We start from the raw sequence: 26,559 nt of genomic DNA on the forward strand, positions 1-26,559 counted from the left end.
GTAAAAGTTGCCATTAACGGTTTTCATTCTCCATTGTCCTTGCTCTGAGAAGGTCTTGGTTGCAAGATTGAAACGCATCAGCATTTAATAATTATAACACGAGATAATATCCCAAAAATAATATTCATCCTCATCGTCATCATCAATGTCTGTGCAACCCATGTTCTTTGTCCTCAGCTCCCCGTTTCATTTCATAACAGGAACCATAATGAAGATTCTGTGCCAAGTCTTGATGGAATTATTTCCTCGGTCAACCTCCCCTTCATTTTCCCTTCCAGCAGATTGGTAAGAAAGGTATTGTGTCACAAGATGTGGGCAATGAGTTTAACTCTTCTTCTCTGTATCGTTAGCATCAGATCTCTCTTAGCTTCCATTTCTTGCAGAACGATTTCGTTTGTTCTCTTTTCAATCCATTTAATCCGTAACATTCGTCTCCAAACCCACTCCTCAAACGCTTCCAGTCGTTTCCTATCCTGACCTCTGATTATAACTTCATACAAAATCAACATTTCTTCCTAATTCCAAAATCTAAATTTGCATTGGTTAAAAGATTTCACTTATTACTAAACGCCTATTTGACAAGTGCTATTCGCCTTTTGATCTCTTTGCTGCACCTGTTATCATTGCTGATCAGGCTTCCTAGATAAGGGAAACTGGCGATTTGTTCCACTATCTTGTCAGTAAGCTTCATGTTGGTGTGAATTCGTTCAGGATGTTTACTGACACCTAATATCTTGGGAGCTTGTTAACATTAATATTTAAGCGTGAATCTGACAATGCTGATGACAATACATTCAGCACCTTGGACAATTCTAGTTTCGGAGTCTGCTACAATTGCGATGTCATCTGCAAATCGAATGCATTGGATATAGTGCCCATTTACTTTTACTAATCTGGTATTTGTCTTAAACTTATTTACGGCTTCTTCAATGAATACATTATAAAGGTACTGGGAGGGAGAGCAGCGCTGACTTACGCCTTTCCTGATTTTTGCTATCGCGATTCTTCCGCCGATATCTACCATCGTGCAAAATAATATTATGTACGTAATTTAGTGGCAGTGAAAGTCTACGTTTAATACCTGTCATTGCTGAACTTACCACATTTATGGTCACAGGTATCTGGCACTGGAGTGATGGCCAATATTTATTATCAGTAGATAGTTATTGTATATTAGTAGGCATTAATGGAATCTCAGCGGACATCTATTGGAAAAGGTGGACATTACGAAACAAGCGTATTACAAACAAGCCTTCGTCTACAGACAAACTATAATATTTTCAATTTTTAATTATTATTAATTTGCGTATACATTTTTGATTTTATTCATTTATTTTATTTATTTATTTATTTATTTATTTATTTATTTATTTATTTATTTATTTATTTATTTATTTATTTATTTATCTGTAGAGTGCAGGGACTACGCAGAGAGTCTCCTGGAGCCGCGATGTCCTGGCTTCCGACCCTTCAATGGAAGCAACGAAGCTCTGCCTACAGAATTCCCTCACATGGTAAGTTTCAATGTATACGACACGTTCAGAGCAATAGTATCACTTAATGTTGGTCCTTATTGGGAATATCTTACCGTTTCTCCCCAATGACTCCTCAGACTAGTGACTTATGATTAGTTTCTAATTGTTAGGTTATATTCTGTGTTCCCACTCATACGGCGAATAGACACTACCTGCCGATACTTCATCTTGGAGTTATCCTTTAACTTACATGTTAGCAACATTTTTCGTAATTTGCGAGAAGTTGAACTAAAGGGTGTACTCGTAACCTCCCGACTTTTCCTGCCCTAATTTAAGTTAATCTTTTCCGTTGGAAGTATGTTCACTTCCTAATTTCCAACCTGTGGGACTGTACTTTGAAACAAAACTCTAGTAGTCTACGGCTGTTATTCTAACGTTGAAGTTCTAATAGATATGAAATTAAAATCTCATTGGCGTGCACCTTAAAATAGCTTTGGAATATATAACTCCCCAGAGATATGATGGAGCATCTATAATGTGACTGCATGTCAAGTGTTTACAGTTATCCTGAGAAGGTCTTGTCGGCTTGTTCATGACCCTTCTCTGATGAGTCACACGGTTAATCTCCTGTCTTTTCCCGGTCTGATTCAAGTTGATCTGTTCTGCTCGTCAGCCTAGCCTCTTGGCTTTTATAAATAGCGTTTTGATCTCTGTTTAGTCTTCAAGTGGTACAAAGATACACACGTGTCTGTCAGTTACATCATCATCTTCATAGGTTTCCCATTACTCTGCTTTTCTGGATGGATCATGTCCTGATCCAACAGTAAAGTGTTGCACCATGGGGATGTCATGCTCAAGAGATCTATATTTCTTTTATGCTAATGCTTTAATGTCGGAAGGCTTTTGGCAACTTAGGGTTGGGAAAGGGCAGGGATTAGAAAGGAAGCAGCCGTGGTCTTAATTAGACCCAGCATTTGTCTGGTGTGGAATTATGAGGCCATGGAAAACCATCAGGGACGCCGACGTTCACAGCCGAAATTTTTTTTAACCCAGCCATTGTAATAATTCAGAAGAATTGCAATTTTGCCGCCAGACAGCAGTATAATCGTAATGTCAAAATTGGTACGCAGGCTGCCTAAATGACATATTTTCAGAATGTCTGCGTCTGGCTATCTGAGAACACACGATTATTATTATTATTATTATTATTATTATTATTATTATTATTATTATTATTATTATTATTATTACCAAATGGCACCCGAACGGATTGACTGCGCGTTTAGGGTCACGTTACTATGAGATTGCATTGGGGAGATGTTGGGTCAAAATCCCACTGTTTATGGTTTCTCGGGATCGTTGTTAGGCAGGTGAGTGTTTCAAAAACATAAACTTTTAATAATAATAATAATAATGTTAATAATGTTATTTGTTTTACGTCCCACTAACTGCCTTTTACGGTCTTCGGAGACGCCGAGGTGCCGGAATTTAGTCCCGCAAGAGTTCTTTTACGTGCCAGTAAATCTACCGACACGAGGCTGTCGTATTTGAGCACCTTCAAATACCACCGGACTGAGCCAGGATCGAACCTGCCAAGTTGGGGTTAGAAGGCCAGCGCCTTAACCGTCTGAGCCACTCAGCCCGGCACATAAACATTTAAAATGAAAATAATTTCTAGAACCACTGTAACTAGTAACAAGTCTGTAACCTCGGTATGACGTCACTGGGTGATGCCGTAGCACCGCCATATTCAGATACTAAAATCGCCGTGCCGCGCGGCTAGTAATTAGCGTAAATCTGGGCTGCAACGTAGAGGTACGTCGTGTGGTGGTGTCGTTTGATTTTTCTGTTATTTCCAAAAACTTACGGAGGAAAAAGGTGGTAAAAAGGGGAATATTTGAGAAAGATGTGGTGTTGAAATGTGTAAAAAATATTTTTTCCCCTCACAAAATATCGCTGCGTATGGGCAATAAATGGCTTTCAAAATGATCAAAGGGGCATTCAGTGAGATCGGGCATTTGTCAAAATTCCAAAAGAAGCTGAAATCGCCAATGCAGAGCGTCTAATAGTTTATTGGGAGGCTCTAAAATGTAAGCTGTGTGAGCGTCGTTCCGTGCTAATGATGCCTAGCGGAGTACATCAGCTACCGCAGAGGCGGATAAATTTCAAGTTGTGTAAGTATGCTCATTCTGTGTCCGTCATTCCCTTTCCTATTTGTGAGTTCAAACCCAACTCTGAAAATACCAAGTAGTGTCATTAACTTCGTGGACTTCCCGTCTAGTGTCGCTGTGGCGCACTACAGCGTAGAGTTTGCACAATAGGATGTCGCCGTAACTGTTTCTCGCTAGTTCCAGCAAGAGACATTTGCGTGCATACAGTATGAGCAGACCTACAGTCTGTGTTATGAAAGGTAGTTGAATGTCAGTGGCGGGCGTAACGTGAGAATAACGTAGTTTGAGAAACAGGGAAATGTTACGTTCTGCCAAAGTAGGCAAATCCGCTAGCGAAACGTTTGAGATGATCAAGTCTACATCGTCTGGATCACCACGACGGGAAGAAGATGTGAAAAGGCAGTCAAAATACTATGTAATTCTTGAACTTTTAGCGCCAGTCTACGAACATATAGACTGTAGTACGTACATAGCTGTACAGTGTGTTGCCTACACTGTAGGCGCCAGTCCAAGAAGTTATTGACTAGTACGTACTTAGCTGTACATTGTGTTGCCTACACTGTAGGCGGCAGTCCACGAACATATAGACTGTAGTACGTACATAGCTGTGCACTGTGTTGCCTACACTGTAGGCACCAGTCCAAGAAGTTATTGAATGTATACCTCTAATATCTAAAGTTGAATCCTTGGAGGGAGGTCCGTTAACTGCCTGCCGGGGCGGGGTAAAGGAAGTGGGGGGTATGTTTGCCATGGAAACGAGGGTGGGGCGACTGCGGTTGCCATGGAGATAAATCTTGTGGCCAGGTCGTCTTACTTGGAGTTGTTAATGTCTCGCTTCTGAGTTAGATCTTGTCGCAAGCAGTTCAGTATGAGTGGCATTCTATTTCTGCTTCTGTTTTGTGGCCGTTAGTAAGTATCTGACGATATTAATCTAACGGTACTAATTACGTACAATAATTGTATTTAAATATGTGTTTGGAGTACGACGTATACTCCTCGCGGGAGAGGAAGGCGCAGGACTCGTCCACCTCGTGAAGAAAATACCGCCGGCCGTGGTGCGACAATTTATCACCAAGGAAGAGAAATGATACGTACCGCAAGGGAATTCTTTGAAGAGAAGGCTACGAGTTTTTCAGAAAGGAATATTCCCTTAATTCCATTCCTATGAGTCCAGGAACGCACTGCCAAAGCTCTTGGAGTTAGCAAAATTACTGTGACCCCTGTTAAAGAATAATAATGTTTTTGATTTTACGTCATGTCAACTACTTCTACGGTATTCGGAGACAACGATTTGTCAAAATTTAATCCCGTAGGTGCTCTTCTACGTGCCAGTAAATCTATCGACATGAGGCTGACGTACTTGAACACCTTCAAATACCACCGGACTGAGCCAGGATCGAACCTGCTAAGTTGGGATCAGAAGGCCAGCGCTCTACTGTCTGAGCTTATCAGCCCGGCCCCTGTTAAAGTTAACGGAACAAGAGACCAAGTCAGTCACAGTCTGGCCAGGTAATCTACAACAGAACACAGTGGCCTGAATGAACAAGTGAGCCGGAAGCGATGGGTAAGAGAAAGAAATGCTGCTATGTGGCAACATCGTGAAATGGCACGTGCAATGCTCTTCATTCCAGCACTAGCTGTCAGAACTCACCTTTAGGTATTAGAGGTACAGTACGTGAGTGTATGCCGTGTTGCCTACGCTGTAGGTGCCAGTACATGAATTATTGACTGTAGAAATATAAACCTTGTGTACATGTGGACTACGAACAATGTCTGTTTCTTGTTTCAGGCTGCTCTTGGCTACAAGTTGACGTTCGGTTCTCGAGAGTTGCGCTGGTTGTGTGCAGGAAGCCTCATCAGTGAATTGTTCGTCCTCACCGAACATGTGTGCGCGACTGGCGCCAGGGGAACGTAAGTTAAGGCAGTAATGTGTCAGTAGACCAGCCCTCTACCGTCGCGATTACTGGAAAAGGAGGGTTCTGGTTTATCCCTTTCAGACCTGAAAGAAAACTGGAGGTGTGAATTTTTGTTTGTATGTTAAAAACTGACTAAAATGCTCCTCAATACACATATTGATAGTTTATTTTACAAAATAAAAACTAACATTCGAAAAACAGGACCCATACAATTGTGCGTATCAAAATTCAAAACCTCGTATCACATACGATGATGTATCTTCAAAATTTACGTTCACTAACCAATGTACACACTTCATTGAATATATTCCGTTATTCAGTAAAGCTTCTAGATTAATATAAACGCAATAAATACTTACTTTTGGTACTACTGCTTCCTGCCATCCCGCCGATCAACTGTGCATTTTAAACTCTTCCTTTGCCCTGGCGGTCAAGCGCATACTAAAAGCAATTGAAATACACGCCACGTGTCCCGCACACTCACTGCAGTCCGGTCTAGCGCCGAAAAAACATCAAATACGCTCAGGGATAACTAAAATACGAACCCGCACAATTGTGCGTACACGGTCTGAAAGGGAGGAACAAAGAACTGAGTTGCGTTTAGAAATGTTGAGAAAGTACAATTTCTTAAGTAATGGCATACGGTAGTTGTCCAACCCCGCGGTGTAGGGGGCAACGCGCCCGCCTGTCACCCGACGGCCCAGGGTTCGATGCCCGGCTGGAACAGGGGTTTTTAATTGTAAATGATTAATATTCCTGACCTGGAGACTGGGTGTTTGTGTCGTCTTTAATGTTCCTTTCCACACATTCAACACTCTACACTTTCGCAATTCCAATTACACACAAGTTCATATCATATGGTGCAAGTAGTGGCAAAAGATCCACAGGGGTCGACGCCACGAAAAACTATCATTAAAAAAATTGCATAGTTTGAAAATATTTACAGATGTGGTTTATTTATTTATTTATTTATTTATTTATTTATTTATTTATGTTATAACTTCTCAAAATATAGAGTTGCAATGTTTCAATATATATTATCACTGGCTGAAGCCTCCGTGACTCAGTCGCCAGCACGTCGGCCTCTCACCGCTGGATACCGTGGTTCAAATCCCGGTCACTCCATGTGAGATTTATGCTGGACAAAGCAGAGGTTTTTCTCCGAGTACTACGGTTTTCCCTGTCATCTTTCATTCCAGCAACACTCTCCATTCTCATTTCATAGCATCTATCAGTCACTTTGGGAGTGGTGACCCCATCGTACTAATAGCCTACATATGATTCATTCATTCCTTCCCTGACCAGGTCAATGACTGGAAAACAGGTTGTAGGTTTTCATTTTTATTATCACTGTCTAATAGGTTATAAAAGCGACTATCTAATAAAATAAGAGATAGTAAAGAAGTCCGCCTCTGTGGTGTAGTGGTTAGTGTGATTAGCTGCCACCCCCGTAGGCCCGGGTTCGATTCCCGGCTGTGCCACGAAATTTGAAAAGTGGTCCGAGGGCTGGAACGGGGTCCACTCAGCCTCGGGAAGTCAACTGAGTAGAGGTGGGTTCGATTCCCACCTCAGTAATCCTGGAAGTGGTTTTCCGTGGTTTCCCACTTCTCCTCCACACAAATGCCGGGATGGTACGTAACTTAAGGCCACGGCCGCTTCCGTCTCTCTTCCTTGTCTATCCCGTCCAGTCTTGCCATCCCCCAACAAGGCCCTTGTTTAGCATAGCAGGTGAGGCCGCCTGGGAGAGATACTGGATGTCCTCCCCAGTTTTATCCCCCAACCCAGAGTATGAAACTCCAGGACGCTGGCCATGAGGTGATAGAGGCCAGATCCCTTGCTGAGTCCGAGGGAAAATAGATTAAGAAAGAGATAGTAAAGAAATTCAAATACATGGGAGAAATATAACAGAAACAATAAGAAAAACGACACTGCTATTTCTGGACATAAATAGAAGAAATAGAAACTAATAAATTAAAATAAAATGCAACAAAAGGACACCAAGGTAGAATAGAACGGAGCTGAAGAATGGAAAGAATGTATGTGGAGGATGAATTATGATGTGCTTCTACTACATCCATCCCTGATACTTCTCATGCCCACACGGTGTGATAGAACATCTTAATTGGAGTTCAATGTTTTCGTCAGCTCCCGCTTGGAGCGCTGTGCCAGCGTACAGCGAGCCACCTGTTGACGAACGAGCGTACCACTACAGCTCTCCAACAGTAAAGCATTCTTAAATTCAAAGCCTCATTATTGTAAAAGTATTTCTCGTGAATAGTGGAGATTTTCTTCTGAACACGCAGAGCAAAATTCTCTGCGAAACCTAAAGAGTTTCACTTTGTTTTCTTGATATGGCATAAGCCCAAAAGCTCATAAATAATTCCTATTATTAATATTATTCGAGAAATCTTCCTGTTTCAGCGGTCGTCCACGCCGTGTGAGACTCGGCGACGTGGACTTGAACAGCCCGGAGGGTGACGAGTATGCTCAGGAGATCCCCATCCAGAAGATCCACCGTTTGTGGAAGAGCAAGAAGGCAGAGTCGTACCACAACGTGGCGCTGTTACGACTGGCGCGAGCCGCAACATTCACACCAGCCGTACGACCTGCCTGTCTCCACACCGAGTCGATTATCCCAGCGAGTGGCGGGGTCGTGGCGGGATGGGGGAAGACATCCAATGAGTGTGAGTAGTAATTATTACAGGTGCAATCGAACAGAAAAGAAATGTCTCATTTTGAAGTTGTCGTTGTGTGAATCATCAGACTGGTTTGATGCAGCTCTCCATGCCACCCTATCCTGTGGTAACCTTTTCATTTCTACGTAACTGCTGCATCCTAATCTGCTTATTATATTCACACCTTACAAGATGAAAATAAATAAGTCCAAAACAAAAGTAATGGAGTGCAGTCGAACGAAGGCCGGTGATGTAGGAAATATTAGATTAGGAAAGGCTTAAAGCAAGTAGATGAATATTGTTACTTGGGTAGTAAAATAACCAACGATGGCAGAAGTAAGGAGGACATAAAATGCAGACTAGCACAAGCAAGGAAGAGCTTTCTTAAGAAAAGAAATTTGCTCACTTCAAACATTGATATCGGAATTAGAAAGATGTTTTTGAAGACTTTTGTGTGGAGCGTGACATTGTATGGAAGTGAAACATGGACGATAACTAGCTCAGAAAGAAAGAGAATAGAAGCTTTTGAAATGTGGTGTTACAGAAGAATGCTGAAGGTGAGATGGATAGATCGAATCACGAATGAAGAGATACTGAATCGAATTGGTGAGAGGAGATCGATTTGGCTAAATTTGACGAGAAGAAGGGATAGGATGATAGGACACATCTTAAGACACCCAGGACTTGTTCAGTTGGTTTTTGAAGGAAGTGTAGGTGGTAAGAACGGTAGGGGTAGACCAAGGTATGAATATGACAAACAGATTAGAGCAGATGTAGGATGCAATAGTTACGTAGAAATGAAAAGGTTAGCACAGGATAGGGTGGCATGGAGGGCTGCATCAAACCAGTCTATGGACTGATGACTCAAACGCACACACCTTGATATACCCCTACCGTTCTTTCCCCCTACACTTCCCTCAGAAACCAACTTCACAAGTCCTGGATGTCGTAAGATGTGTTCTATCATTCTATTTCTCGTCAAATTTAGCCAAATCGATCTCCTCTCACCAATTCGATTCAGTATCTCTTCATTGATAACTGGATCTCTCTCTCCTTCAGCATTCTTATTGAACACCACATTTTAAAAGCCTGTATTCTCTTTCTTTCTGAGCTACTTATCGTCCATGTTTCATTTCCATACAATGCCACGCTCCAGACGAAAGTCTTCAAAAACATCTCTCTAGTTCCTATTTCAATATTTGAAGTGAGCAAATTTCTTTTCTTAAGAAAGCTCTTCCTTGCTTGTGTTACTCTGCATTTTATGGCCTCCTCACTTCTGACATCCTTAGTTATTTTACTGTCCAAGTAACAATATTCATCTACTTCCTTTAAGACTTCATTTCCTAATCTAATATTTTCTGCATCACCTGACTTCGTTCGACTGCACTCCATTACTTTTGTTTTGGACTTATTCACTCTCATCTTGAACTCTTCACCTAAAACACTTGTCTATACCATTCACCAATTTCCGTAGATCTTCTGCAGTCTCAGATAAAATAACAATATCATCAGCAAATCTTAGAGTTTTGATTTCCTCTCCTTGGATTGTGATTCGCTTCCCAAATTCCTCTTTGATTTCCTTTACCACCTGTTCAATATAAACATTTAAGGAAAAAATTGCAGCCTTTCTTCACTTCATTCCAAAAGAGGGAATTGTTATTGAATTAGGTGGTAGAAAGCATTAACATCATAGAGAATAAGAAAACATATATTACTAAAAAATAAGGCGGTATTCCTTAATTCTGCATTAAAAGTAATGCAGCCGTGTTCTTTTTATCCATCTAGGACGTTTTAATGCATAATCTTGGGTACGTTCCTCGTCACGGTGTTATCTTTGATTTCCAAAACTTTAAATCAAATCAAAATCAATTGATTTCCAAATGAGGTGTCCACTTCGGTGGCAAATGGTACGCTATTGTCAAGCACTAAATTTTAAATTAACAAGAGAAGAAGAGATTTTCCTAGAATACAATATTATATAATTTACACTTACAGTGTTTTTCTATTAAACACACAGGTCATCCTTTTATAAATTTATATTGTTTACAAAATTCTACTTATAATATCTCCTGTACTTGCAAACATAGTCAACTCATATACAGTATGTGGAATTACTTCAAATAATACTATACAACTGGTATAAGATTAAAATTTATGGCATTTATTTACTTATTATTTTTTACCCATTTTGGAACCTAAGTAGTATAACGACCTGCTGCGTCTTAACCACAGCCTCTTTTGCCACCGCTTTTCAGAGTTCCTGAAGGGCCTTCACAGCGATCGTTGCGGTCCCAGGGCCCTCGAAGTCCCCACTGTACTTCACCCTTACAGGCAGTCCCTTACTTCGGCTGTCCAGTCTCCATAGACCAGGGGATGGAATTAATTTATTCACACACATTTTTTATTTACAATAATCTGCACAGGTCCTCTAACATTTCATTAATTTTCTCTGTTGCTGTTTATTCTCTTCTTGAATATCTGTACAGATTTTGGAAAAAGGATCAAACACTACCCCTGGTAAACTGTTCCACTCCTTCACGCCCTTCCCAATGAATGAAAATTTACCCCATCGCTTCTGCTAAAATTCCTTCTAATTTTATACAGTGGTCAGTCCTGCCGATATAATTATTTTCCAACTGAAGCCTCTCACGGGTTTCTCCCAATGATTCTTCTCCTATACAGGCTCTATATAATCCTATAAGTCCTCCCTTCGCTTACTTAAAGTTTCCCATCCACGTTCTTCTAACATTTCTGATACACTACTCTTTCTCCTGAAATACCCTGTTACAAATCTTGCTGCTTTCCTCTGCACACCATCTATTTCTTTTATTAGATATTCTTGGTGAGGATCCCAAACACTGTTTGCATATTCCAATAATGGACGAACCATACGTAAGTAACTTTTTTTCTTTTAATTCTTTGTTGCATCCTTTAAGTAGCCTCATTATGACATGTAATAATCTGTATGCTTTCCCAACAATGTCATCCACATGACCCTTCCAGTGCAAATTACTTTCAAATCTCACACCTAAGTATTTGCACTTGCCATCTTTTGGGATAACTACCTCATTCAAAGTATATACAAATTCAGTTTTAAAGCTCCTGTTTGTAAATATTGTAACAGTTGATTTGCCTCCATTAACCTTCATATTATTCTCTTCAACCCATTGTTGGATACTCTCAAGGTCCCTTTGTAATTCTGAACAATCGTCAATGTTATTTATTTCCCTATGAACAATTATGTCATCTGCATACAATCTTATTTTTGATGTTATATTATTCCCTAAATCATTTACGTATATTAAGAAAAGTAACGGACCGATTATCCTACCCTGTGCAATTCCCTTCCAAACTTTCTCTTCCTGTGATAAATGATTTCCTACTTTGACTTTCTGAACCCTTGAATTTATAAATGTTCTTATCCAACGTATAACCCTTACTTTCAATCCTATTCCCTCCAATTTCTTTAATAATATTCCATGTTCTACTCTATCAAAGGCTTTGGAAAGATCTATGGCTATGCAATCTAACTGGCCTCCTAAATCCAACTGATCCGATATGTCCTGCTGAAATCCCACCAGTTGTGCCTCACAAGAAAATTTCTTTCTAAATCCATACTGGTTCCTCATGAACAAATTTTTATGATCACATATCCCACTGGTGTACTTTGCTATTAAACTCTTCATTATTTTACAAACTACACTGGTCAGGCTGATTGGTCTGTAGTTCTCAGGTTTCCTTTTATCACCCTTTCCTTTATAAATTGGTATTATTATAGATTCCTTCCATTCCTTTGGCATTACACTATTATTTATGGCTTAGTACAACTTTACCACCTGTGCTAGCACACCTACTTCAAGGCCTTAGTGGATGACTTGTAATTAATTATTAGTAGAGCCCGGATTTCCATGCACTATCAAGTCTCGAAATATGCATGCATTCATGCAACATCAAATGACGAAACATGCACAATCAAGTGGAAAATATGCACTATAAAAATTTAGTTCCACATTGTTATATTTTCACTTCCGTTTGAAACATTGTACAACAACTAATTTCTCCATATTTTCTTCATTTAAGTTCATTCGTTTATCTGACAGAACATTGCTGAACACGGAAAATGAACTTTCAACGTCACAAGAAGTGACAGGTTCATACTTAAATGAAGACATTTAGGACGAAGTATATCTTAAGTTATCTCTTTCCGAAAATTCCTTACCTCAATCCATTTAGACACGATGTCTCTTCGTATACTTTTAACATGTTGCATGATGCCAACACTTCACAGCATAGTCCAACACTAAATTGCAATTTGAAGCGTGTAAGCGTTCTGCTATCCAACTCTCTTCTTTTCATAATTATTTTGGCCTGAGACGTGTGAACAGTGAGAGTTTGGAGTTCGGGGTAGATAATTTCAGGAAAAGAAAACAGGATTCAGTGCAAAACCAAGGTTTGTAAGCTGCTATCTCAGAAACGCGGCGTTACAGAAGTGTGATTGAAGTTTTGATATCTTCGTCTAACATAGACGAAAAAAGAAATAACATTTAGTAACCCCAAATTTACGGTTAGTTTTTACTGGGATACCTTATTTCTAAGGATTAGAGAGGTCAACGGGTGGCCTTCCCGTTTATGTCAATGTTTATTCAAGCAACAGAAAAGAACGTGCTTGGCTAACTGTATTATATCACCTCTATGCATCTAACTTTGGTTGTGAAGTAATATACCAAGAATAATATACAAAGAATACATTTTGTTTCTCTCTCAGTAATAAACAAATAACGTGGATGTACGGTTCCAAATTCTGCAAATCCATATTCAGAAAAAGGCACTATCATGCAAATTAACATAAAATATGCGTCAAAGTCAGAAGAAAAGTCATATAATACAATATAAATGCGCTACTAAATCCAAAATCTTCAAAATATGCATTATGCATGAATTTTCTCCCAAAAAGGCCAAAACATGCAAACATGCACGGAAAAAGTACGGTTGTTTGGAATTGTTTAGTCATAAAACGAATATTTGCAAAGTTTCAGAAGTGTAACCAGCTTATTTAGGAACATGCATTTGCATGGAAATCTGGGCTCTAATTATTAGCTTAGCTAAAGCTTATGACCTTGCTGTATGTATTACTAAACTGCTTGGTGAAATTAAGTTATTTAGATCCAAACAGCCAACTGTACGCTTAGGCCGTATTCACCAACACGAGTAAAAGCTTTTCTCTTTGAGTTAAATATAAGAAAAACGAGATAACGGTTACATTTGTATTCACCAACAACATTACTGTATCTCGGATAACGGGTATTATATCGGATTTGGATTGCTTCTTACCTTTCTTAGCTTTGAATTCGTATCACTGCAGACTGATTTTTTTTACAGATTATAGATAATTCTTCTTTCACGGTATGTGATCCCGGTCACTTTCAGAATCTCAAATAGTTTCGTCCAGTTAAACATTATCGAAAGCCTTTTCTAGATCTACGAACACCATCTACGTGGGCTTGTCCTCATTAATTTGATCCTCTAAGATCAAACGTAAAGTCAGGACTGCTTAACGTGTTCCTACATTTCTTCTGAAGTCAAATTGATCTTCTCCCAACACAGTTTCAATTTGTCGTACTATTCTTCTGTAAAAATTAAGTGTTAAAATTATGCAGGTGTGAGATACTAAACTAATGATGTGGTAGTTTTCACATTTGTCACCACCGGCTTTCTGGGGAATAGATGTATTAACATTCTGCCGAAAATGGGAAGGCACTTCCCCTGTCTCACACATCTTACACACTGATAGGAATAACATCGCCATGCTGATTTTTCCTAAAGCAGTCAGTAACTCAGAGTGAATGTCATTAGTTCCAGGTGCTTTGCTCCTATTTAGGTCTCTCAAAGCTCTGTCAATTCTGACCTCAAAATTGGGTCTCGCATTCCATGAGCATCAACAGCCTCTTCTTGTTCCAGAACCATATCATCTACATCTCTATCTTGATACAACTGTTGGATATCTTTCTGCCTTGTCGTCTTTCTCTGGAAGTGGTTTCCCATCTGAGCTCTTAATATTCATACACCTAGTTTTCATTTCTCCAAAGGTTTCCTTGATTTTCCTGCATGCAGCATCTACTTTTCTTAGGACCATACAACCTTCAACATCCCTGCGCTTCTCTTTCAGCCATTCTTCCTTAGCTGTCCTTACCTTCCTATCTACTTCGTTCTTTAATCGCCTGTATTCTTTTCTGCCCTCTTCATCTTTTGCATTCTAGTATTTTCATCGTTCATCGATGTCCGATTCGTTGGCTGAATAGCCAGCGTACTAGCCTTCATTTCGGAGGGGTTCCGGGTTCGATTCCCGGCCGGGTCGAGGATTTCCACCTTAATTGGTTAATTCCAGTGGCCCGGGAGGTGGTTGTTTGTGCTGTCCCCAGCATCCCTGCAACTCACACACCACACACCACACACCACACATAACACTATTCTCCACCACAATAACACGCAGTTACCTACACATGGCAGATGCCGCCCACCCTCATCGGATGGTCTGCCTTACAAGAGTTGCACTCGGATAGAAATAGCCACAGGAAATTATTATTATTATTATCGTTCATCGATCAGGTCTAGTATCTCCTGAGTTATCCTTATATAAGCTGATTTCTTTTGTAACTGAACCATTAAGGATATTTTTTTTAAATCTTACGTTACTCTATGTTTTAGGTAGCCTGTACCTGTTTCAGGAAGATTTGTAATAATAATAATAATAATAATAATAATAATAATAATAATAATAATAATAATAATAATAATAATAATAATAATAATAATCCTGTTCCTTTTGATTGAAGACGGCGTTCAAGAGAAGAAGGTTCTGCGTAAGGCTGATCTCAAATTCATCTCTCGGCCCTACTGCGAGGAGATCTATGAAAAGGACGATTTCTTAGGTTACGTGAATAACGGCCTTCTGATCAGAAACGTCTATCTGTGTGCTGGCGAGCTGGACGGCAGCAAGGATACCTGCACGGTGAGTACACAACATAATTGAGGGTGAGATAGTTCTCATTGCTAAAGCAGATTGACTGTTAAATTGTAGAGGAAGTCAAGCTCAGGAGAATGTTTTCTAGACTGTTCTACGTTGAGTGCAGTTTGACAAAATATGAGAAGTGTATGTTCAAAAGGCACTATTTCCACCCTTAGGAAGTTATGTGGCAAAACGCAAGGAAACTTATAATAGAAGTCACAGGGAACGTATCCATGATAGGCTATTGTACTACTTTTAAGGAATTACATCTTTCTGATCTGGATTGCTCATGAGTAAACCCCGGATTTTCATGCGGTAATAGGTTAGATTGCAAACTAATTTGGTTATTAGTAAATGTCGGCCACCCGCTCTTCCGTAATGTAGAAAGAGTAACATAAATTTTAGGGGTTCTGATGGGCTGTACCCCCTAATGTTTATGCAAACCCCATAGCATAATCGTTGTGATGGTAGGCTATACTTGCTTCTCGCTTCAGTAAGTTTGCATTGTAACCTATTAATGCATAAAATTCCGGGCTCTATTCATGAGTCATGACATTCGATAGTATTCAATTACTACAAGGCATGTGCACGAAATAAGGTGTGGATTACTTGCTTCAATCGTATGCACCATTGTTTTGAATTCTTCTTCACTTCTTAATAATAAATAATGTTATTGTTTCTACGTCCCACCAACTACTTTTGACGGTTTTCGGAGACGCCGAATTGCCAGAATTTTGTCCCGCATGAGATTTTTACGTGCCAGTAAATCTACCGACATGAAGCTGACGTATTCGAGCACCTTTAAATACCACCGGACTGACCCAGGATCGAGCCTGCCAAGTTGTGGTCAGGAGGCCAGCGCCTCAACCGTCTCTTCGCTACTAAGTTCTAACGGTGTCTTTATTAAGTTTTTCTTGATTCTGTTTTTTCCTCCCTGTAGAGACTTCGTTTCAGTCATAGACTGCAGAAATTGAAAAGTCTGCTCTGAATCTTTACCTCAACTTCATCATTATGGGAGAACATAACTTCATGCTTAGCAGTAGAAACTGTTGATGGTTTGTAAGATTGTACATCAGCCTAACAAAGCTTTCGCGATGACTGTAAAGAAGGTATAAGGACAATCCATGAAAGAATCAGAATCATTTGGAAAGTCCATGTTTCTGTCATGGTCAATTTTATGTGACTTGCTGCAGGGGAAATGATATATTTACGCTCCTACGCCCGGTTTAATAAAGACCTGTTAGTACTTAACGAGCTCTTAAATCATTTTAACATCCTATTTAACATATGGTAAACATCGTATTAAAGAGAACATCCCCGTTTCACGTTTTAAATGGCTAACATTTAGTAACCTGTTCCAAAATGGCTGCTGTGAATCGCCATTTGGATGCGGAATTGCTCTATTTAGATATTTCAAACGACAATCCTGATCGAAGAAGAGGTTTGCGACGTAATATGTTTGAAAATCCGACGGATGCCGAATTTTTTCAAAAATATAGTTTATCGAATAGAGTCGTTGGCAGAGTTATTGGCGAAATTCGAGTGCGAAGAGGGACATCTTTCTCCAATGTTGCAGGTACTGATAACGTTAAGATTTTATGCTACTGGTTCTTTTCACGTAATGGTCGGAGGCAATGCTATAATTCCTAAAGACACAGTTGGTAGAGTTGTTAGTCGAGTTTCTGCAACAATAGCATCCGCGAGAAGAATGTATGTAACATTCTTTTCAGTAGAAGAACGTCAGCAAATTATCCGAGACTTCTATGAAATAAGCCGTTTTCTTGGTGTTTTATTTGCAATAAATTGTACACACATAAGATCCAATAATCTGGAGACAGTAGGGTCGAAATATCAGTAATACCGGTAATTGCAAGGGATTACTTGTCTGTTAATGTTCAAGTGATTAGTGATCACAACTTTCAAATCAGCTATATAGTTGCTGGTGGACTGGTTTTGTACACGACAGTACAATATTTAATAACTCAGAGCACAGATTGAACTGGGGACAATTAACGAAGAGATTTTGGTAGGTGATTGTGTATACCCACTAAGAAAGTATCTTTTAACCCCGTACTTATATCATACAGGAAGACCTCAAAACCGTTTCAACGTAGCGCACATCAGGGGACAGAATTGCATAGAAAGGATGATAGGGGTCTGAAAAAGAAGATTTCCTGTTCTTAGCTTTGGATTACATGACCAATATGATGAATAATTCCTTTTCGAAGGAGGAAAAGTTAAAACATCGATTTCTTTTCACTTCACGCGCCATATTTAACGGCTGTATTCAAACAAAAGCGCTTCGGAGCGCGCTGTGAAACAGCATGTTTATACCACTGCCTCCTTGATTCGCACCAGTTCGCAATGTTGGGAGAGTAACAGCCAATTATAGTTGAAGTCTGACGTTTAGCGCCACCGCCGAGAAAAAGTTGACTAACGCTGCTCGAAAATGGTATGTTGCTATGGCAACGATAACAGACATGCCACATTTAAGGAAGCTATCGCCACGTGGGTTGGCCTGCTCTCAGTCGCTTTTCTGATATTATTCGGAGTAGTACTGTGTTAGCTGTGTTAGTTGTTGCTGGTTTATGTAATAATTTAGTGTTTGTTTCCCGAATATTATTTTCGTTGTTAGCGTATTTTTTGTAAGTTAATCAGAGGCTAGTTTTACAGTTCTATTCTCTATTTAGCATGTGCAATTGTTGAGGTTATTGTCAGTTTAGTTTATTTATAGGCAATGACGTGTTCCGTCTTAAATGCCGGATGTATTAGCACGAGCATAGGAACGGGTCAAAGTTTTATGAATTGCATTAGGCCAACATAATTGATTAAATATTCAGCCTGTATGAATGGGTGATATGCCGCAGATGAAGGTAACTATGACAACGCAGCTTACTTTATAGTTACTGCTTTCGCCGCTCAAATGTCAAACTCTCCTGGGCCCAACTATAGTTGGCACTATAGTTAACATTTCACAGAAAAAGCTTGAAGAAACGCAAGCAACCTAATACGTTATTAAAATTTTAACCTCAGTATCAACTAATTATTTATTAGTGTATATTTAACAAGTGTTGATAAAACTGGGCCTAAATATTTTCTTTTTTCTTGTTGCAGGGCGACGGGGGCGCCCCTCTAATGGTGAAGCTAGCCAGCCCTTACTGCACGTACAGTATTGTTGGTGTGCTGGCCTTCGGCTCTGTTCCATGCGGCCAGCCACTCAAAGCCAGCGTCTTTACTCGCATTTACAACTACATTCCGTGGATCGAGTTCATCGTGTGGGCAGACGAGGACAAGTGAGCACGCCTGCGCATTCTAGCGGCAAGACTGGAAAACTACAACAGTACTACCACGGCCGACTTGATGCGTCGCTCTAGGAGCGATGTGAGGGATCCAGTCGGCCGTGGAACCACAAGAGTTGTTCTCTGCGATAATGTGGAAAAGACTTTTCGTTTGCGAATTGCAATTCGTGCTAGACGTGTGAGGATGCACCTGGACTGCCCATATTTTGTTGTATTTACATTTTCAAAGTAAACATGATAAGGATATTATAGAACTGCTAACAAATTCCGCTACAGGTAGACCCTAACGGAATTCGAATCTTCTTCTTCGTTTTTTGCAACCGCTTTTTTCCCCACACCTGCGGGGTCGCGGGTGCGAACTGCGGCGCTCAATGTGGATTTGGCCCTGTTTTGCGGCCGGATGCCCTTCCTGATGCCAACCCTATATGGAGGGATGTAATCACTATTGCATGTTTCCATGGTGGTTGGTAGTGTAGTGTGTTGTCTGAATATGTAGAGGAAAGTGTTGGGACAAACACAAATACCCAGTCCCCGAGCCAGAATAATTAATCAGAAGCGATTACAATCCCCGACGCGGCCGGGAATCGAACCCGGGACCGTCTGGACTGAAGGCCAGTACGCTGACCATTCAGCCAACGAGTTGGACCCTAACGGAATCGGAATATCGGGGGGGTACATTGTAGAGCATAGACTTTCCGATTACCATTTTAAATTTCTATCAAATTAGTACTTGAATATATTCTCAATCCAAATAGAAGAACATCTTTGCTTTCTGATTTACTTGAACTGAGAAAAGCTTCTGAAGGAAACCGAACGTAAAAATTGCTGAATCAATCAATCAATGATCTGCATTTGGGGCTGTCCCCAGATGGCAGACACTTCATATTTACATTTATTTACAGTTGTTTACCAAGCTTTTCCTTAAATATTTTCAACGAACTTTGGAAATGTATTGAACATTTCCACTGATAATGTATTCCACTCCCTTACTCCTTGTTTGATAAATAAATATTTGCCCCAATCTTGAAATCCAACTTTATCTTCATCTTATGATCTTTCCTACTTTTAAAAGCCTCACTCAAACTTATACTTCTACTTCTGTCATTCCACGCCAACTCAACAGTGACAGCTCGAAACATACCACATAGTCGAGCATATCATCTCCTTACTCCCAAGTCTTCCCAGCACAAAGTTTGCAACATTTTAGTAACACTACTCCTTTGTTGGAAAGCACTCAGAACAAATAGTGCTGCTTTCCTTTGGATTTTTTCCAGTTCTTGTATCAGGTAGTCCTGGTGAGGGTCGCATACATTCGAGCCATACTCTAATTGGGGTCTTACCAGAGACTTATATGTCCTCTTCTTTACATCCTAACTACAACACTTAAATACTCTCGTAACCATGTGCAGAAATCTGTAACCTTTCTTATTATTGCCCTGATGAAGATCATTCCTTACATTAACATCTGGGTACTTACAGTTTTCCCCATGAGGTATTACCACCCCATAAACACAATAATTAAAACTGAGATGCCATTTCCTCTTGGTGATACTTACAACTTGACTTTTCATCCCATTAACATTCATACCATTGTCCGCTGTCCATCTCACTAACTCGTTTACTACTCTGAATATCCGATGTTGAAATTATTGTAACTTATCTGTCGGATAAACAACCAGGTACGTAGACTGCAGTTTTGCGAACTAGAAGTTAAATATTTCCTTATACACTACCAACGGATTTTAACTATGGTATTGTTATGCGAAAGACAGTCACATTTTCATTGCGTTGGCAGTAAGGTTACTGAAGATGTAGTGAAAATTAAAGCGGTGATATACCTGTTCCCTGGTGTTTTCGTTTGTTTGGTGCTACTCGTTTCCAAATTATATTACTAGAGTCCAATATTAGACTGTTATATATTTATTACATAGTAGTAATCAATTTAGAGGTTGGCTAAAAGACAACGTTACTTAATACCTACTGATACAGTGTAACACAGAAAGATACACAGAAGTGTATTGAGTGTTAAAGCAAATCACCGAAGGTGGTTTCTTAAAATATTTATTGATGTTTTAAAAGTAGAAAGTTCAATATCAATACTCAAGGATTTTGGCAGGTGGAATGCCTTGCAAAAGTCAACGAATTTTTGTGCATCTACTCCCGATTAACAAGCCTATGACTTCGAATTTTTTAGCTTCTTTTCTTCCTTGTAAAAAGGAACTGCAGGATCGTATACTTTTTCTTCTCACGATCAACATCGTCGGGTTGGCTATAATGTGGAAGTTAAGACCAAGAAAAAATAGGACTGAAAAATACACGCACGAAGAAATTCAGGTTATGCACAATCTTATCAAACGATTCCTACCACACGATATAAGTTTGTTTTTTATCTAACACTAATTACGAGGATACGCGTCACGGCGAAAGTAAAATTTATATTCATAATCAGTTCCACTGTATGCGGCGGTTGATCATTAATGTTTTATTAATTATTCAATTTATTCTTGCTAATTTAATAGGTGGTTAGTTTATTTTTCCAAGACACTGATAGAATAGCAACTGGTAAGCATGTGATCTCACTTTAGTGTAAATACTTACAATTAAATTGTTGTCAGATCAAAGAAATATAACCCCCCTAACGTCCTCATTCAACGGGTGAATCACCATGAACAACGTCGTGTAGGCGTACGCTTATTCTATATGAACGACTCGGAGAGATTTGGAATAGAACACAAGCTTTTGCCACGCTTACTTAGAAAACTTGCTACTTTAATGCTTGCTTGCAACTCATATAGTTAGTGGCAACAACTTGCTAGCTTGGGAGTCTTTAACAATTCTGTGATAGCTGGACAGGAAGCCTGATGCATTTTGTATAAATATATAAGCCTACATGATTTCATAAAAAAATATTTTTCGTATAGCATCATGCAGATGTAGATTCATCATGATGTGCAGCCATCTTGATTCTTACAGAAGCGTCCCCGATAGGAGCAAAGTCTCAGATATGAGCCTTAACTGCCTCTCGAACTTCGGCATAGCTAAACTAGAGAACATTGTCCCAGATTGCACATAAACGAAAGTCGTAGTACGCATTCAAGGAAGGCATATCTCTCGAACAAACTACATTACTGTACAAGTTTGTTTATTTATTTTTTGTTTTCTCTAAAAACTGAATTTAGAGTCTAATTAGGGCTTTAATAGGTTAACGCTACACTTGTTAACGTAAGTATCAATGTACTTTAGTAATTATTTGTATGTAGCACTAGTCTGTGTCACTTTTCTTTATGTTGTGATACTCTAAACAATTTGTTTGTTTAAGTGTAAATATAGGTATAAAATTAAGTATTACGCTTTCGGTATATCTTGTAACTACTGTACTTTCAGTTATGATAGTAAAGACATTGTTTCTTTTGTGTACAAATATTATTAACTAAGTTTTTCAATATGTTTCTTATTCTTGTGTTTTTCTTTGTCTGCCTTCGGTTTTTTCTTTCAAAAGTCGCTTCTGACGCAAATAAATCAATAAATAAATAAATAAATAAATAAATAAATAAATAAATAAATAAATAAATAAATAAATAAATAAATAAATAAATAAATAAATAAATAAATAAATATTCTACAGCCCCTACCCACAGGAGGTCGAGCGCTAATGAGAGTCAATGCATTGTTTCACTTAAACCCTTATAACTACATTCGGTGTGGACACCTTTTAAAAATTCAAAAAGCGCCCGAGGGGATTGAACCAGGGAACATATTACAGAAAGAAATATGTAAATAAGTTAATTTGGCTAGGATTTGCATACAAAAGAAAACGATTTTAGGCTGTTATTTCGGAACTGCATTTAGTCAGGAAGTGATTTTCGAATTTTGTTTTGTTTGGTAGAGCTATCTTAAGGTTCACAACTTGAAACCTTTTCAGGCCCTTTAGCCCTTTAAATGTTAGCACAATTGAGGAAATTGCTTAATTTTACGTTTTTCGTAATAAGGGGCCCCTACTTTGTCTGGTAAGAAATGGTTTCAAAATGTGGAAAGATGAAAAAGAGTAAGACGAAGATTATCTCTTTCGTGTTCTATAACTCCGAACTGACGACACGAAATGGTAAATAGGCCAAGTTTACAGAAACTTCAATCATGTACTTGTACGCATTATAAGCGTCTCAAAAGCTGATTAAAAAAAACTTGATTTAAGCCATAATCCAATATTTCATAGGAAATGTGATGGAATATTCCAAATAATATCTAATTCACTTTTTGTTTCCTTCAAGAGAAAGGTGTCAGTAGTACCTATGTACCGTTCTGCACCGCCACAAAACAGCACTGAGTAGAACCCTTATTTTTAGGTTTTGATCTGTATTCTTACTTCCTATTTAACTACCTAATTATAAGGTGTATATGCATGTTTCACATGTCCTGAAGAAGAATATTGTGAATTTGAGTTAACTTAACCTAAAATACGAAAATGAACTGTTGCACTCTAAAATCTTCTAAACCTTTCAAACTGAAAGCTGAGATTATTTCAGGCAGTCCTAGGCTGGGCTTCTAGATAAGAAATACTCAGATCGGAATAATCTGCGTATGCTTCCAAAAACTGCAAAAAACAAAGAGAGCTCTAGGTTTGAGCATATGAAGGAAATTTGTTCAGAACTCCAAAGATGTCATGTTCTGTTGAAAGGAACTTTGTTGCGAGATAAAGGGAAATCATTAGCTCCGGAAAAATTGGACATGTGTCCAGTTGTTTACTGTATTTTCTAAGAATATGACCTATCAAATATTTTTGGTGTTCAGTTTACTGAAATAAGTTTTTTATAAAATATGTCTACAAATAATAATTTTTCTATATGAGAAAACAGATTTTTGTTAAGTACGTAGGTCTATACTTCCACTGCAACATACAACCTGAGAGCTCTATTCTACTTCTTTAGAAACCTAAAATTAAAATGCAGAGGATCTAAATATCAGGGCCCAAGTAGGGTTGTCTTTTAAGATATAGAAGTGGAAATAGGTTTCCTAGAATGGGTGACCTACAAACCGAAAAAAAGAAAAAATGGAATCTGTGTGAAAACTGTACACTTGTGATTTATTTCGTGTGCAGTCAGGTTTACGAACTAAGAACCATAGTTATTGATGATCATATGAAGAAGTTTGTGAAACAGTGTGTGCCAACTTGAAAACAAAGGAATAGAACACAATGCATCAACTGTTTTATTCAGTATCACCAATTTAAGTGACTTGACCAACGTCAGATAATTTGTTGAATAGTTCCTAGAACAACAATAAAGGCAAACTCATGAATATTTGCTAATGTTCTTACATTTAATTAAACGAAATTTCACCCGGCAAAAGCACCTAGTTGGTTGAACCTGAACCCTCATAGATGTTTACTGCAAAGTGAAACACATAGCAGAGTTCCGTCGCTGTTGTAGCGACATTTCATGCTTTTCAGTTTACAATACTGGATTTGAAGTTGACGAAGATGCTTGTAATTTAAATTATTCTTCAGGATTATCTTCCTTTCCTTAATTTAGAGTCATAATGGAAGGATCACGTGGTAAAAGGTGAGAAAAAAGTGATATCTTTTCATGAAAGTCTTCTTACAGCCATGCATTACAAATAATATGCCATCATTTCATTAAATGTAGATAAAAGCATTATTTAAGGGCGTAATCCTCTCTTGCCAGCCTCTACAATCATTCAGCTGATCTATAGTTTGTTTAACGGAATATGAACCCGGATGTAAACAAGTACACATGGGAAGGTCGTTTTCTGATTGCTTTTTTTTTTGCTAGTGGCTTTACGTCGCACCGACACGGATAGGTCTTATGGCGACGATGGGATAGGAAAGGCCTAGGGGTTTGAAGGAAGCGGCCGTGGCCTTAATTAAGGTACAGCCCGAGCATTTTCCTGGTGTGAAAATGGGAAACCACAAAAAAACCATCTTCAGGGCTGCCGACAGTGGGATTCGAACCCACTATCTCCCGGATGCAAGGTCACAGTCGGGCGCCTCGAACCGCACGGCCAACTCGCCCAGTGTTTTTGGATGCCGGCTCTGCAGGGTTGTTTGACCAATATTTCCTATTTTATTAAATATGCGCCATCGTTTAACTTCACTAAATGTATTCCAGAACATCATTTCTCCGTTATACTATACCTCGGATTTTTAGGTGGTAATAGGTTAGAATGCAAAGTAATTTGGTTTGTAGGAAGTGTGATGCAACCCGTTGTACCACAATGTAGGAAAAGTAGCATAAATTCAAGGAGTTCTATAGGCTGTACCCTTAATATCTATGCAAATCTCATAGCATAACCGTTGTACAGTGTAGGGCAGGGATGGCGAACCTTCTCCAACTAGTGTGCCATTTTAAGTCTGCATTGTTATCCTCAACTGTCTACTGTGCCAGTTGTTACTTTCGTTTGTAATGGCTACACCCCCCCCCCCCCGCCTACATCACCACCAACACCACCACCACCGCCACCACCACCGCCACCACCACCACCGCCACCAGCACCACCACCACCGACTTACAACCCTAATTCCAAATTATGTTTCTTAATATGTTTTTTTTACATTAACCTACATTGTAATAATAATACATTTGATCGCATATTTCGGGGTCGTATTTTGCCAATATCGCAAAAATACTTAGTAACCATGTCATTTATGTTAGGTTCATAACTTGTTATCTTCAATAACACACGAGAAACACTTAGATCTGAACGTTTTTTTACAATTGGCTTCACGTCGCACCGCCACAGATAGGTCTTATGGCGACGACGGGAGAGAAAAGGCCTAGGAGTGGGAAAGAAGCGGCCGTGGGCTTACTTAATGTATATCCCCAGCATTTGCCTGGTGTGAAAATAAGAAACCAAGGAAAACCATCTTCAGGGCTGGCGGCAGTGGGGTTCGAACCCACTATCTCCCGGATGCAAGTTCAAAGCTGCGCACGGCCAACTCGCCCGGTAGATCTGGACCAAGACGGTTTCTAACTGTTGACTTCGCGATGTTTATTGTAGAAAACAGCTGCTCGCAGGCGTATGATGAACCAAACAAAGTAACTAGCGCTATAGCAAGTTTCTTCATGGCCGAAAACCTTTGTGGGAGGCTGTTCCACTGTTCAAGCATTAAGCTTTCCGGCTTGTGGAGAGAGTATTCATCAACAGCACATTCGGTTTTCACCAAGTTGTACGAATTTGTTTTCCCATGTACTGCTTTCTTGAAATTCAGTCATCTCCAATTTCTAAACCGTCAATATCTAACCACTCAAAAAATTGACCTTATTATCACGTATTTGAACAACATGAGGTTTTGAAATAAAGTGCGATAGTTTCTCCAAATCTCGAAATTGGGATAATATCTTGGCAACTACTTCTTACAAAATTCAATAAACATTTACACTAACAGTAAGAATAATTACGCGCTGTTGGCCACCACACACTACACTGATGTGGGTGAGCGAATGGCTCATCCGCCGCATCTGATATTTATTTCACTTGACTTCCGGACCTATTGGTGTTGCAGTGTTACCATAATGCACGTCCAAATGGAACTAGAATTTAGATTTTCGGTATTTATTTCTTAAACCTGATACACTATGGCAATTCGATACACGAGATATGTATAGTCTACAGTACAAGACGTACATAAAAACGTTAATATGTGCATGTTGTGTGCCACCGAAATCGTGTTCGCGTGTCACCTAGTGACACGCGTGGCATAGGTTCGCCATCCCTGGTGTAGGGTATACTTGTTACTGGCTTAAGTAAGTTTGCATTCTAACCTATCAGTTCCTAATAATCCGGACTCTAGCTTATAACCTTAACTGGTAAATTACATGTGGAGAGATTGTTTAGTATGACAAATAATGCACCAAGACTTTCTGAACGTACAGGCATGTTTAATTATACAGTGGAATCTCGATATCTGGAGTCATCTAGCGAGCTAAATTTTATTTCGAGTTATCGAAATTTCGAGATATAGACAATACCGTTTTCGAGGTGGTGATGGTGATTATTGTTT

General features: G+C 39.3%; 1 protein-coding gene across 1 annotated transcript in view; it reads left to right on the forward strand.

The window, feature by feature from the left end:
• The window catches only part of LOC136884554 (serine protease snake), a 62,946-nt gene extending 40,983 nt beyond the window's left edge, over positions 1–21,963 (forward strand). The window contains exons 3-7 of the mRNA XM_067156810.2: positions 1,414–1,514; positions 5,436–5,557; positions 7,984–8,246; positions 15,071–15,246; positions 18,358–21,963. Of these exons, the coding sequence (XP_067012911.2) occupies positions 1,414–1,514; positions 5,436–5,557; positions 7,984–8,246; positions 15,071–15,246; positions 18,358–18,540 (845 nt within the window). The 3' untranslated portion in view covers positions 18,541–21,963. The remainder of the gene's footprint in view (positions 1–1,413; positions 1,515–5,435; positions 5,558–7,983; positions 8,247–15,070; positions 15,247–18,357) is intronic.
• Positions 21,964–26,559: the final 4,596 nt, after the last annotated feature.

This window comes from Anabrus simplex, chromosome 12 (genome assembly GCF_040414725.1).
Source record: "Anabrus simplex isolate iqAnaSimp1 chromosome 12, ASM4041472v1, whole genome shotgun sequence".
Lineage (NCBI taxonomy): Eukaryota > Metazoa > Arthropoda > Insecta > Orthoptera > Tettigoniidae > Anabrus > Anabrus simplex.